This window comes from Bufo bufo, chromosome 1 (assembly GCF_905171765.1).
Source record: "Bufo bufo chromosome 1, aBufBuf1.1, whole genome shotgun sequence".
Taxonomy (NCBI): Eukaryota; Metazoa; Chordata; class Amphibia; order Anura; family Bufonidae; genus Bufo; species Bufo bufo.
In genome coordinates, this window is record NC_053389.1 from 716,158,334 (window position 1) to 716,173,887 (window position 15,554).

General features: G+C 40.9%; 1 protein-coding gene across 1 annotated transcript in view; it reads right to left on the reverse strand.

Annotated features, from left to right (window-relative positions):
• IGDCC3 (immunoglobulin superfamily DCC subclass member 3) overlaps window positions 1-15,554 on the reverse strand; it is a 127,194-nt gene that overhangs the window by 22,615 nt on the left and 89,025 nt on the right. Inside the window, exons 4-7 of the mRNA XM_040415620.1 lie at window positions 14,630-14,760; window positions 14,408-14,545; window positions 11,560-11,718; window positions 3,316-3,481 (exon numbers count right to left, since the gene is read on the reverse strand). Of these exons, the coding sequence (XP_040271554.1) occupies window positions 3,316-3,481; window positions 11,560-11,718; window positions 14,408-14,545; window positions 14,630-14,760 (594 nt within the window). The remainder of the gene's footprint in view (window positions 1-3,315; window positions 3,482-11,559; window positions 11,719-14,407; window positions 14,546-14,629; window positions 14,761-15,554) is intronic.

The following is a 15,554-nucleotide window of genomic DNA, read 5'->3' on the forward strand; positions in this document are numbered from 1 at the left end:
CTGCTCCTTGACAGATTCTCTGCAAAGCAGAATGCAACAGTCTACAAACTCAATGAAATGGAAAGCTGTAGAGGAAAAACATTTTTAAAATAATGTTTTTTAACCCAAAATGGAATGATAAAAAAATTGCTTCTGAAGGTGTTCATAGCCTTTAACTCTCCACAGTCAATTTTTTTCATTTATTTGACTTGCTTATATATCAGCAATATATTCTGCAGCACTTTTACAGACATTATCATCACATCGCTGTCCCCAATGGGGCTCACAATCTATGTTCCCTATCAGAATGTCTTTGGAGTGTGGGAGGAAACCGTAGGAAACCCACGCAAACACGGGGAGAACATACAAACTCCATGCAGATGTTGTCCTTGGCCGGATTATCAAACCTAGGGCCCAAGGCACTGCAAGGCAGCAGTGCTAACCACTGAGCCACTATCTCCTGAGAGTTCCCAGATAACATTTCCATGGGTTTTGATGGTTTCCAAGCACAGAATTATTATAGAACTGGACTTTCCTATTGCAATATTCATCACTTATAAGCACTGATCGATGGACTGAAGCTTTCACTGATAGACTGATGGTACACTGGAATCCCCAGTAAGACACCCACAGGCCACCACATTGGGGTAAGGTAGTTGAAGATACTTTCCAGGTGCTTCAAAAAGAACAGGTACTGCAACTAAAGTAATGCTAGATGACAGCCACTGATTATGTTGTCAACTTATAACGTCATTTTACACAGGACATTAGCTCCTTTTGTGCTCCCAGACTCTGTATCTGTTGCAATTATTTTTGTATCGCCATTACAATGATCTGTCTGGATTTATCCTGCGTATTAGGTAATGGCTTTGCTTGATTAAATTGCAAAAAGTAATGGTAGCCTTTCATTAATCTTGGTTAACCTTTTCCGTGTGGGACAGGAAAAGCTACACAGACCTCTCACGTCTTGGGTCATTGAGCAGTCCCACAATGGGAACATGACATCTCTTTTTGTTTTTTTTCTTTCCTGCGCTTGTCCTTAGCAAACTTTATTAGGGGCGACATTTGTTTTAACCTACTCATTGCCAACAGTTTCTTCATCATCAGCAATAGACTTTTGAAAATATTCAGTCAAGGGGTTAAGTATCTAAAAGTTGAAGTCAGGGACCCTTCTGGCCGGCGGCCCCTTTCTATTGAAATGAAAGACTTTAATTACCATGGTGAGGGGGGGGGATCAATACAGCTCAGTGCCCTGGTTACTTGTTGCCATAGCGATGTCTCCTGGATACTTGTGCCCCCCCCCCCAGCCCCTACTTTTCCATCGTCCAGGATTACAACCACCTCCAAGGCTGTGTATGACCCTTGAAACTGGAGCAGCTTATAGCATCAAGAAGCAAGATGACAAACCTAAGTGGGGTCACACTGTCCAAGAAATTCCCTGGGGATCATATGACTATGACTATCCTGTAATCTGGACTACTATAAAGACTGTCTCAGCTAGCAGGGTAAAGCAAGCGCACTATGCAAAGTTAGAAGCTGAAACCCAAAAACCCTATACATATGTAAGCACAATACAAGAACTCAGACTGAAGAAGGCACTACACATGATCATTCAGTAGATGCAGCTTCTACTGGTGTCGAACCCAGGACACCAGTGAGCCACCGTTCTCTGTTGTACTGACACTAGAGATGAGTGAATCCATTTTTAGAAAATCTAATTTAATCTGAATTCTCAAAAAATTTAGGTCAAACCAGAATTCAGGCGAATTTCTCAAACTGGCATCAGCCATTTTTCAGACAGGAAGACAGGAAAGATGAAGAAGGAGGATCATTGCACCCCGGCAGGCATTTTTTGGACCTTTTTTTTTTAAATGTAAAAAATCCTACAGTGCAGTTTGATACCACCAGTGGCCATGCGTTTACCCATTGTTATATGTCGCAGTCACTTTAAGATGACCTAGGCTGTTTTACAGGCTAGAACAGCGCTAAAGACTGCCCATTAGTGTTGATCAAGCACCAAAGTGTTCGGGTAGAACACTTTGCGATGCTCGGGTGCTCTACAGAGCACCCGAGCACAATGGAAGTCAATGGGAGAAACCGAGCATTAAACCAGGCACCCCCTGCTCTGAAGAGGGGAGGGTGCGGGGTCCCAATGAGGTCTATGCAGAAGATCGCTGTACAGTGAGGCAACCCCCCAATGTGAGTCCCGGCTTAGGAGTCCCTGCTCTGACTCCATATATAGCTATGTCCATATATGGAGTCAGTGCTTGGGGACACTCAGTGTATTTAAATCTAATTTAGCCTCTATTTCTGAAAAGTTTCTGCCGGGATTTGAACTCACAACCGTCTACATTAGAGGCAAGGACTTTAACAACTCAGCTATAAAGCTGAATGATAAAATATATCAGAAAAACCTCATAGTAGTTTGTCATGTAGTAAGTATTCCTATACAGCAGAAGTCCAAAAGTCCTTGCCTCTAATGTAGAAGGTTGTGAGTTCAAATCCCAGCAGAAACTTTTCAGAAATAGAGGCTAAATTGGATTTAAATACACTGACTCGAGTATCGCGCTTGAGCACACGAGCTATTCGGCCGAGCTTCGCGATGCTTGAGCCGAACTGGCGTTCGGCCGAACAGGCGTTCGGCCGAACATGCTCGCTCAACACTACTGCCCATTAGTGTCGGTGACGTCACCTGGAGCACTGCTAGCCAGAAGCCTATGCATAGCACCCTGAGAAAAAGATGGGAATGTCATGGGGACTACTATGGGGGACCATTATGTATACTGCAAGGGTTGGGATTTTATTTTAAAAAAGCCAAGGAAATTCATCCATTTTTAACGGCCATGAAAAAGGGATACAAAATGGACAGATGGACAGAAAATTAATGCACATATAGTTGAAAAATTGCCATTAAAAACTGAAAAAAAACTGTCAGTTTTTAATGGCCGTGTGAATGTACCCTTGCAGTACACAACTTATGCAAAGTATAGTAATGATGGTTTTTAGTGTTCTATCCTGTCTAGTCTTTTTTTTTTCCCCAGCAACAGTGCCACTGTTGTCCATATTCTGTGTCTCGTATTGCAGCTTGGCCCCATCCAATTGAAATTGGTGAAGCTGCAATACCAGATACAACCGATAAACAAGCGCTGAATTGTTTCTAGAAAAAAAACATAAAAGGACATTTTATTTATATTTCATACCAGCTGGCAGTCCCCACATAGATTACAATGCAATTGCATTAATTCCCTCCTTTAACTCCATTTATCATCATTTATTGAGTGCCTCCAGAGTGTGCCCCTGCAGCCATATGCATTTTTCTTTGATTATTCTTCTTACCTGTTATTATTTTTTAACTTAATGTGGTCCCTGGGCTCCAACTTCTGCCCATTCTTCAGCCATGTGATTTGTGGTGGTGGTTCCCCTTGGGCTAGGCATGTAAAAATTGCTGTAGTGCCAACTGGACGGGAAATGGACTGAGGATGTTGGACAAATTCAGCAGGGGCTGCAAATGACAATAGGGCATAATGAGTGATTCTAGGCAAAATATTATTTTTGAAGAAAACCTCAGTATAGACAAGTTAGGTTTTTATTACACAAAAGGATAAAAAATAATCTTCAATTATTTCCTTAAAAAGTTTGTTTAGAGCTAAACTGAATTGTTACATTTGCGTTAAGTGTATGTCCATCTTTCACCACCATTTTGCAGGTACTGATCCTGTATTATAGTCCAGAGCTGCATTCACAATTCTGCTGCTTAGTATTGGAAACCTCTACTCCCATACACAGCAGTTTTCACCTTCCTGACAGTCTATTTTTTGCAAATCTGACGTGTCACTTTATATAGTGAAAACTTTGAAATGCTTTTATTTATACAACCTATTCTGAGAATGTTTTCTCGTGATACATTGTACATCATGTTAGTGGTAAATTTGGGACGATATGTTATACCTTTATTTATAAAAACAGATGTAAGTATTACAGAAATTTAGAAAAAAATGTTATTTTCTAAATTTGAACTTTTCTGTTTTTAAGTGATACATCATAAAATAGTTATTATTAACTCCTCAAGTACCAGGACTATTTTTGTATTTTCGTTTTTTTTCTCCACGTTTCAATAGCCATAACTTTTTTAATTTTCCATTGATATAGCCATTTGAGAGCTTATTTTTTGAGGGATAAGTTGTATTTTTTAATGGCACCATTAAATTTACCGTGTCTTGTATTGGAAAACAGGAAAAATAAATTTCGTCAGGTTAAATTGAAAAAAACAAAAACAATTCACGGTCTCTAGGATAATGAGGTATGCATCTCTGTATTAGGCCTCATGCACACGAACGTATATTTTTTACATGTCTATTCAGTTTTTTTTTTTTGCAGACCGTGTACGGAACCATTCATTTCAAAGGGTCCGCAAAAAAAACGGAAGTTACTCTGTGTGCATTCCGTTTTCGTATATGTCCGTATTTCTATTCTGCAAAAAAATAGAACATGTCCTATTATTGTCCGCATTACGGACAAGGATAGTACTGTTCTATCAGGGACCAGCTGTTCCATTCTGCATAATACGGAATGCACACGAACGTCATTAGTTTTTTTTTGCGGATACGTTTTTTGCGGACCGCAAAATACATACGGTCGTGTGCATGAGGCCTTAAACGAATCATTGCGAGGTGAAGCGCTAAAAGATAGGGATTCCCTCAGTAATTGTCAACAGAAGCAGATGGTGGAAAACGAATAAATAAAAATACACAGTGGGTATGGTATGAACCTTGTGTATCACATGAAGACACTGCGCTGGCGCAGTAAACCAGCAGACACAATGGCATATATTTCACCAATCTGTGCTGTGTAAATAAAGTGGCAAACACAGAACATCTGTGCACTACAACTATTGGTGCGTGTAAATGTACCTATCTGCTGAAGTGCACTTGTGAGGCCAGTTACTTATCTGGAGTGGTGAAAACTGGGGTATATATCTCCAATAGGGTGCACACCCTTCAACACCCTTTGTTTGTTGATGGTTAGTTGTCATATATCTAACCCTCAGTCTGTATTAATCACATGGTAACATCAGTCCTCCTTTGTTAAAAACAGATGCCACCCTTGCAAAATCACCATCCTGATTCTATCCTGAATAGACATAGCTCAGCTAGCTAATACATCGATTCACCCATTAGCATCAAGCTCGACGCGTTTCTTCACTCAGCGGTGAGCTATCTAATATCGTGGAGCGCTAACTACAGAGCTATATTTTTCTGCCACATTGAAAGTATGTGGCAGCAACTCCGGTGCTAGTGAGACCGTGAAGCGGCCGCCGGAACAGCTGAGTTTTAATGGGGAAAAACCCGCTCCTAGGTGGAGCACGAACAGCGCACTGGCCAATCAAGCAAGGAGAAGGCGGCACACACCTACAGAATCCCTCCCCCTCACTGCCGGCCATGCTCGATATGTCAATTGTCTCCTGTGAGGTTCTAAACCAGGCATGCTCAACCTGCGGCCCTCCAGCTTTTGCAAAACTACAACTCCCATCATTCCCAGACAGCCTACAGCTATCAGCCTACAGAAGGGCATGGTGGGAGTTGTATTTTTACAACAGCTGGAGGGCCGAAGGTTGAGCATCCCTGTCCTAAACAGTAAGGGGGAATATGAAGGCGGTGATGCATATAAATGCCACTGTGGCACCACAAAGTGGAACATTAAGGAACAACACAAAAGGATACTAAGCTGATGAAGATTTTGCCCATGTGATATAATTTAAAGTGAAACCTATTGTTAGCTGGTAGACAAAATACACACATCCCTGGGATTTAACAAGGTATTCAAATCTGCATGCCAGCATCTATGCGATTGGGCTATCAGCCATAAGGGTAGATGTAAACCACATATAGCACCCGTTAGTATACAGCACGTAACATACCCGCAGTCCCATACCCGATGTTACCAGTATTGGTATACAGCATATACTATCCCCTATCCTAATCAGAGGATCCCATTAGGTCTACCTCTTATCAATAGAATGATATCATAAAAATAGTACATTCATAATAGGGGTAGTGGAAGAGCAGGGGAAGAAGTGTAAGAAAAAGGACCTAATTGATGAAACATGTATAGGAAATATGATCATTAAGTGCTTTTGGACGTACTGTTTCTAATCTAAACGTCCATTAGGGGGGTGTCAGATTTCTTCTGAATATCATTGAGATGTTTGCCTATGCGGCATCAAATTCTCAAATCGTTTTGCCTACATTTTGAAAAAATCAAAATTTTATTTGCATTATCGTAATCGTGATCGTAAACTGCTGTATGGGCAGGGCTCAAGGGAAGTAACACCGTATGCTTTTTGCAGAGCAAAATTTGCTGGAATGGTTTTCAGACACCATATCGCTTTTGAAGACACCCTGAGGTACCTCCACAGTGAAAAACCCCAAAAAGTTACCCTATTTTGGAAAATATACCCCTCAAAGCAATTTTTAAATGATGTAGTGAGTACTATGAGGCTTTTATAGAATTAAGAAACACTTGGCTGTGAAAGGGAAAAATTATATTTTTTCCACAAAATTTTGCTTTAGCCCCAGATTTTTTGTTTTCACAAGGGGTAACAGGAGAAAAGGGACATCACAATTTGTTACAATGTTCTCCTGAATATGGCAACACCCCATATGTAATCATAAACTGTTTTTTGGGCATTTAAGGCCTAGAGTGGTGATTTTATGCTACCACTATTGCTTAACCTGCTGTACTGTCATGTTCTTTTATTACATGTGTGATAAAGTATTCTGTTGGTCCATGGTCTGTTTCTGCCTGTTTCAACAGGTGAGAACTGATCGTCTATATGATGATGTTTAATTGTAACATGTAATTGGGTGTCCTGCTGTAGTGTGTTACTATATGCCAATCACGGGCGTAGCTATAGGGGGTGCAGAGGTAGCTGTCGCTACCAGGCCTAGGAGCCTGAGGAGGCCCAAAGACCCTTGTGCCACATAAGAAGATACCAGTATTATAGAAAGTGCATGCTGGTCAAGTTACATCTCTGGCTGTCGGAAAGGGGTTAGGTGTCAAGAATTTGGCATGGGGAAGGAGGTGCTGTGTTCACTTTTGCCTCAGGCAGCACGATGGCTATGAGCTTCCCTGCCCCTGGCTACATAGCACTGAGGGAAGGGGGGTTCAAGCTAAACTCTTGCACCAGGGCCCATAGGCCTTAAGCCAATGATATTGTTCACAGTACATGTGATAGTAGTACTTGGGGCTTAGCTGGTGGGTTACTAGGGGCATGTACCTTGCTGAATTTAGGGCGCCGACAAGTCATTCTGCATAGGGCATGAACTGAATCCTTGCCTTGGGTGAGCAAAAACCTAGCTGAGCCTCTAAGTAAACATCTGTCTTATGGTCGTACCAATTCCAGTTATCTTGGTGGCGTAAGAAAATTGCAATATGTAAATGAGCTCTTAGAGTGCAATTGTGATGGAATTGGTCTTTATCTGTTCCTAGTGCCTCATTAAAGCTAACATTTCTCTTATCTCCATTAGCTTTGCAGTTGAATGCAGCCTATTGTTCCCTGTAAGCAGCTGTTTCTGCAAAGAGAGGCTGACTGTAGTATCCTTCATAAGGACTGCTCAAAAGAAGTCCAGGAAAACGTCTGTCCCATGGTTACTACTTTCCTTCTCATACCTCCAGCTCTGGGAACATGCAGAAACATTTACATCCGTGTGTGTGACGGATCCTAGCAGCTCTTTAACCTTCACCAATTTTAATGGTGATAGCTCCCCATAACAATAGCGTGAAAGCACAAGCTAGCGCGGGGGAATAAGATTGATAGCACTGAGGGTGTGCTGCACAGCAATGCAAGGCTTTGTCAGTCTAAGAGCAAACAATAAAAGCAGCAGGCACAAGATGGAAGGAAGCATAAAGAAGTTTGTAGTTACCGTGCCTTAGAGTAACCATTATTAAGAGGACAATACTAGCGCACTCAGCATATCAACGTGCAGCGCCCTTCATTGGAAAATTTCAAATCGGAATTTTTTATTTGCTAAATGGATACATGGCAGAAAGATGCTGAGTAGGGAAGTGGGAGGGTACAGGGACTGAATGCACAGATTACTCCCTTTTGTCCATGCCCTGTTCCTTTCTTTCTACAAGGAATAGTGCTGCTGGGAAAATTCGGAGACTTCCATAGAAAAACTTAATAGGGTCAATATATTAACACAGCCACTGCTGATGCAATCCCGTCTGGCCTTCAATCTGTTGCGTACATCACTTGAGCAGCACTGTTAATTTAATGGAAGAGAAAAGAGCAGTGAAACATACAAATGTAATCAGTCTACCATGTTCGACCTCCCCTCCTACCAAGACAAAGGCAAGGCAGAATTAGCTCTTTATCTTACTTGGGTCACTTAAGATTCTCTGGGATATTTCATGTAGAAAAACAAAAACATCTTGTCATTTGTAACCCATTGTGATACCGTCTAGAGGATATTTTGTAATAACGTGCCCACAAATTCAGGATGAAGTAGGTTTGCAGAGCTTACTATTGGGGCTCATGTAGGCAGGCAATGCAAAACTATTCCACATCGTGGAATACAAAGCTAATATGGCACGCTCAGAGATCCCCGATCCCCCCAGAAAAATACCTTAAACTTCATTTCACTCATTTATTGATTCCTCCTTTTCCCCAACTATATTGGTGATCGCATTTACACGTAACAGGCACAATGGGGCAGAATTTCTAAACGAAATGCCCCAGAATAGTAGCGTTTGTGCCAAAAAGAGCGGCATACATGTTTAGCTTCACATTTATTATGTGCTTTAGACACTTCTTGCGCCTCATTTGGCAACGACAATAGCTTAGTGGTAATGAGCATGACTTAAAAGGCGCCATAATTGTGCCAACATTTTGCCACAAAGTAAGCCAACCAATAGGTAGTGTTTAAAGTGATTAGTAAATTTAACCGAATATCTGTGGTCAAAAGTGGTATTTCCTATAAAAAAAACACTGAATGGCTCATGTTAACGCTTTCCAGATATCATATTGCATCCTGTCATCCAGTTAACCATTTCTAGTATTTCCCCTGATAGTGCCGCTCCATTATGGTAGGCAGCTCAGGCTTTAGCTGTGACTAGAGGAGGGAACCGGGGAAACTGCAGGGTCATTTTAACTCTGGGGACAAGTAGAATTATCTAAAGCAATCGAAAGCTGTGTTTTGGACTTGGAGTTAGATATTAGAATTGATCAGTTTGGTCTAGCTTGTGACCAAACTGTTACCTATAATGCATATTTATACATAAAAATTGGTAGTCCAATGTGAGCTAAGACCAACCTAAAGCAAAATGTATTGCTCTATAGGATACCACATTTGGTGTAAGTATTAATGTATTGAATTTAGTGTTATTATTAGTGTTGAGCGAGCATGCTCGGCCGAACACCAGTTCAACTCGAGCATCGCGATGCTCGGCACATCCCAGTGTCCAGCCGAATACCTCGTGTACACGGGCGCGATGCTCGAGACAGTGTATATAAATCAATTTTAGCCTCTATTTCTGAAAAGTTATTGGGGGGATTTGAACTCACAACATTCTACATTAGATGCAAGGACTTTAACCACTCTGATATAAAGCTGAATGATAAACTGTGTCAGAAAAACCTCATAGAAGTTTGTCATGTAGTAAGTATTCCCATACAGCAGAAGTATCATTTCGTATTTCAATGCAGGTTAACGTGTAACTGTATAGCATAGTGGTTAAGGTTCTTGGATCTAATGTAGAAGGTTGTGAGTTCAAATCCCGGCAGACACTTTTCAGAAATAGAGGCTAAATTTAATTTATATATACATATATGTTTTTAGCCATAATATATTTACATATATTATTAAATATTTAGAATATATAATATATTATAATATATGTAAATATATTATGGCTAAAAACATCAGTAGTAATTTCCCACATATTATGCATTCATATATAATTCAGACGTATGTTTTCATATATATATATATATATATATATATGTGTGTGTGAGTGTGTGTGTTTTTTTTTTTGTAATTACACATCTATTTTGTGCCATACATTTTTTACAACTACTAAAAAAAGAAAAAATATAATGTAGCCTCTATTTCTGAAACGTTTCTGCTGGGATTTGAACTCACAACCTTCTACATTAGAGGCAATAATTTTAACCACTACGCTATACAGCTACATGTTAACTTGCACTGAAATATGAAATGATACTTCTGCTGTATGGGAATACTTACTACATGACAAAGTACTATGAGGTTTTTCTGACATAGTTTATCATTCAGCTTTATAGCTGAGTGGTTAAAGTCCTTGCATCTAATGTAGACAGTTGTGAGTTCAAATCCCAGCAGCAACTTTTCAGAAATAGAGGCTAAATTTGATTTAAATACACTGGGTGTCCCCAAGCACTGACTCCATATATGGAGTCAAAGCAGGGACTCCTAAGCTGGGGATTCCCTCACTGTACAGCGAACTTCTGCATAGACCTCAGAGTTCCATTGTGCTCTGTAGAGCTCCCGAGCATCGCAAAGTGTTCTACTTGAGCTCTTTGGTGCTCTATCAACACTAATTATTAATCATAATAATTATTACCAACAACTTTTCAAAACTTCCAGTTCAACATGTCTTCCGTATTAGTTTCACCTTTATAATATAAACCTTTTTTGGTTTCTACTAAAATTTTGATAGTTTTTGCTCTTTTATGAGTTATGATGGCGCTCTGGCTGGTTGAAATTGCTAAGCAATATTTACAAAGGAAAACTTAAAGGGGTCACTTCAGCAAATGGCACTTATTATGAAGTGAAAGTTACTAAAAGGCACTTACTTATGCATTGTGATTGTACATATTTCTTCCTTTGCTGGTTTAATTCATTTTTTCATCACATTATACACTTCTTGTTTCCATGGTTATGACCACCCTGCAATCCATCAGTGGTGGTAGTGCTTGCACACTATAGGACAAAATTGCCATCCTCTCTGGTGGCCAAGACTGTGTGAGTACACCTAGGCTGATTCTTTTTCCTATAGTATCCAAGCACGGCCACTTCTGATGGATTGCAGGGTGGTCGTAACCATGGAAACAAGCACTGTATAATGTGATGGGAAAAGTAATAAAGCCAGCAAAGGAGGCAATATGGATAATCACAATACATTAGTAGGTGCCTTGTATTAACTTTGCTATTTGCTGAAGTGACACAACCCCTTTAAATCTCTCTCTATAAATAAATTATATATACCACTTTGCATCAGCGTGGTCAAGTCAATAATCAGTTTGGCATAAGCATATTGAGTTTTCTTTTAGCCATACCCCTTTAATCAGGACGCGGTAGTCATCACATCCAGGCTTTGGCTTCTGAGAGAGTCCAAAGACCCCTTTGCCAAACAAAAAGACTCTGGCATAATAACTGGCACATGAAATGTGTTCGGTGCCCGTTTACAGATTTTGGACTGGGTCCAGAAACTTCTTTCAGTCTGTCTGCACATTGCTTCCATTGTGCTTCGGCTACCTCTGTAAAGGACATGTCAAATAACCAGTTATGTGTAGGTTTGTATAGTAGACCGGGCACTTACCCTGCACAACAAGCCTTCCCTGTGCTGTCCGCCGCACCCTGGTTCCTGGTTTGTTGGCAGCACATACATAGACTCCGGAGTGATGCACAGTTAGGTCTGATATCATCAAATTTCCTGTCCCTAAAACCTGAATTCCTTCCACACCAATAGGACGGCCATCTGCAAGACATCGAAGTACATCAAATGTAACCTTTTTACAGTTCAATTTCCATGCAATGGCAATAGGGGGCAGTGTTGTCCCCCTAAACTCCCCTTAGTGAAGGCAGACTGCCACATTTCACATACTCTAGTAATGCAATGAAGTGAGTTCTAATTGTGGAAGCTTACGTATATCAATCAATACAATTTCAGTTTTTACTGAATACAGTGAAACAGTCTGTAAATCATATTCCTGGATCTGTCAGCACAAGAACTGCATCTGGGAAAAAATAACATAGCTATTTACAGTTTGGTGTCTCGCTATATCTGATAACCACAACTTCAAGTCCCAGTATGGCCAGAAGAAGACAGTTTTTCTGCGAATACGTTTTTTTTTTAATAAATAAATACAAAAAACTACATATAAAAAATGTCTGAGAGCATAGGAATAATACTTGTCGCCTCCCCTGACATGTCTGTTTAGTAACTACTTGCATTCTCTATGTAATAACAATTCATACAACTTTGTGTTGTGCCTGTCACGTTCGGGTGTGGGAGGGAAACACCACACCGAACATAGGAGGGAAAGGGGTGAGGGAATAAGGCCTGAAAACTAGGGAAAGAAGATGGACACTTCCTAGTAAAACGCTAATCAAAGTCCTGACTAACTACCAGTATGAACAAACCCCAGAGGTAGGTGAGTTCATACACTGTAACCTAGTGTCCTAACTCACCCTATAGGACCTTGGTACTAATGTCAGGACTGAGACAACCTGTTCCTCCAAAAGGAAGGACGAACAGGAGTCTTCCTCAGGCCTTAATACAAATGACAGGGAAATGCAACACACAGAACCCAAACAAAATACAAAAGGGAAAGAAAACACTTAAAGGATAACTGTCATATATATATATAGGTTTTTTTTGCTAGTTTTTTTTAGAGCTAGGTATGTATACCTGAGTTAGTCTGTCAATGATTGTCAAAAGATCTGTATTTACCTTATAATAACAGCTTTCATTAATGTCCTCTGTCCCTTTCCACTGCTCCCTTAAAAGACTGTTACTGCGGCTTGTCTGTCTCCCAACTTAATGTAAACAGAAGACAGAGAGGCGGTCCTTCACACTGCATGCCTGCATTAGGCTTTAGAGTGAGGAGGCGTGTCTCTCAGTAATCCAATCTGATTGGCTGGCAGGGAGCTGCTGGCTACAGCAAGTGTGTATGGGAAGTGAGGGAAAACAGTTTCGGCCTCAGAGAACTGGCAGAGGAGCCATCTTGAGAGGGTCCTCATATGTAAATGTTTAAACAGCCGTAACTAAGGGAAAAAAATCAAGGAAAACAGTGGTATGTGAAGAAACTAAAGATTTCTTTATGCATAATGCTGTTTTTTTTTTATGAAAACATGACGGTTACACTTTAACTTCAAGTGGCTATGACAGCACCAGGAACTCAGCCGAGATCCACTCACCAGCTATCCACAACTCAAACTGAAGCTATAAACCGCATAGCATAGTGGGAGAAACAACAATAAATAGAGAAGGTTAAATGACCATAATAGCACACCTGGGGAAAAAAGGTGTGGCAAGCACCAGAAACAACACATTATTTGATCCAAACAGAAAACATGTCAGATCAAACCACGTGTTGCCAGTCTCACTGATCTCTTGCTACCTGTAGTGGGAACGTCCGTGACAGTGCCATTCCTCTGTTATTCCTGCTAGAAGTTAGAAATAAATTGCCAGCAGTTTGCAATGAAGGTCCATATGGGTGTTACCAGTTAGGGGTGTTTCCCTACACAGTCTGACACTATTTAATTAATGCTGCCAGTGTCAGACTATTTAGGGACAACTGGTAGCACTCAGTTTAGACTGCTTGCAATTCATTCAGAACTTCTAGCAGGAATAATAAAGGAATGGCACAACAAAGAGTTGTAAGAAGAGATGCTGCAGAATTGGTATTACATGGGGAATACAAGTAGTCACTAAAACACATGTCAGACGACATGACAGGTCCTCTTTAAAGACTCCTGTTTACAATACAAGACACCAGTTCCCTGGTGACCCCGAGATGAAGTCTATATCTCATAGAATGGTAAGAAGGGGGAGAGCCCAGGGAACATGCTGATGTAATTATTACACTCTGGTGGACTCAGACGGAGAGAGAGATTGAGACTGCAGCCCCAGGAGATATCAGGTTTGATATACATTGTTTAGTAAATGAATAAACATTGACATGTGTGGCACAGAAACAGCAGAATTTTGGGGGATAAAACATCATCACTTTATGATTGGTGGAGGTCTGACCTTACCGATCCTGAGAATAGGGGTACCATGGTTCTCGTCTAGCACTGTGTCCTCTTTTGCCTGCACAGCACCACACTTGTATGGAGCAGTGCTGCAGTTCCCTGCAGAGCTGCACTCCTGGTCCTCTGCTGTGCAGGGAACTGCAGCACTGCGCAATACAAGAAAACAGTAAAGGGGACACAGAGCTAAATTAGACTCATCACATTAACTGATCATCCGACATGTGTCATTGATGAGCCTGTGATCAGTGATTAGAATTCTAGGGGTTTATTAATATAGAAGAAACATATAATATAACTGGGCATTGTGTGTGAGCTCAATAGGATATCCAATAATAGATCTTTACATTTTGCTTCCTAAAACCCACTACAGTAACAATTTTGCATCAGATTTTCTATTCACTCAGTCATACCAAGTCGACTCCAGGACACAATAGGTCGGGGATTTCCAGTAGCCATGCACTCAAGGATCGCTGTCTGGTGAACAGTCTTGGTGAGGTTCTCTGGTCCAACTAAGATCATTGGATCCTTGTATCCAGTGTAGTTAGGGCCTACGGTAAATAATGGTACAGTCACAAATAGCACACAGTCACATTGTATGTATCGCCAAGACAAGGTGTGTTCAAGGGCTTTACCTGTCACTGTTAGCACAGCTTCTGGACTGTATTTAACACCTGCCAAATTGGAAGCCACACAGCGGAACATGCCTGCATCCTCAGCCTGGAGTGCCGTTATCTGGAGCACCCCGGTGGGAAGCAAGGTATATCTATGTAGAATAAGGAGAGAATACAAGATTTACTATGTATAAGAAGATATATTATTTAGCTTCAAGCATTTTTTATAAATGAGACCCACTGAGGTAAATAATGCTATTTTGGCAGAATGTGAGGACCACTGTGGAAATCAACATGAGGTCAATACCCTAGTTCACAGTTTACACAGAACGAGCTGGGTGTTGACTTTTGATGCACTTTGTCTATGAACAACTGGACACTATAACACCAAAATGTGAATCTCACAATTTCTATAATTCAATGTGGTATTTGACTCCAGCTCTGGTGCAAGTTCCGGTACAAAAGTCATCAGACTAAGTTGTGCACCTTTTTCACAGGTTAATGAGTGGCTTACTATGCTTTGGCCAAAATATAAACCAATGTCTCATCCAGCATGGAGGGCAGAGTGCTGGATGTAGTGTGCGATCACATTTGCATTTTCCGTTTGTATATGTATTTCGCCATAGTGATGTGCACCTGCAGGCAGGTTGTGCTGACCCAACCCCTTATTTTTTTCTTTGTAGTATATATTGGAGGCGTGGCGATCTCCTTGGAGTCATTGCACACCTGACCAGTTAATCTGTCCTTGAGGCTGGTTTTAAAGTCAGTATAAAACTGAGTCTGCTTATATAGAACCTACCATTAGCCATCTGGCTCCAGGAGAAGTATATGGTAGGTTCAGCATGCATGTTGGTACTTGCATTCCTGGATCCGATGAAAGCTGTAATGGCACCGGACGGGGTTACAAGCAAAGTGTACTTGGCTTGCATGCTGACCTGCATTCCCT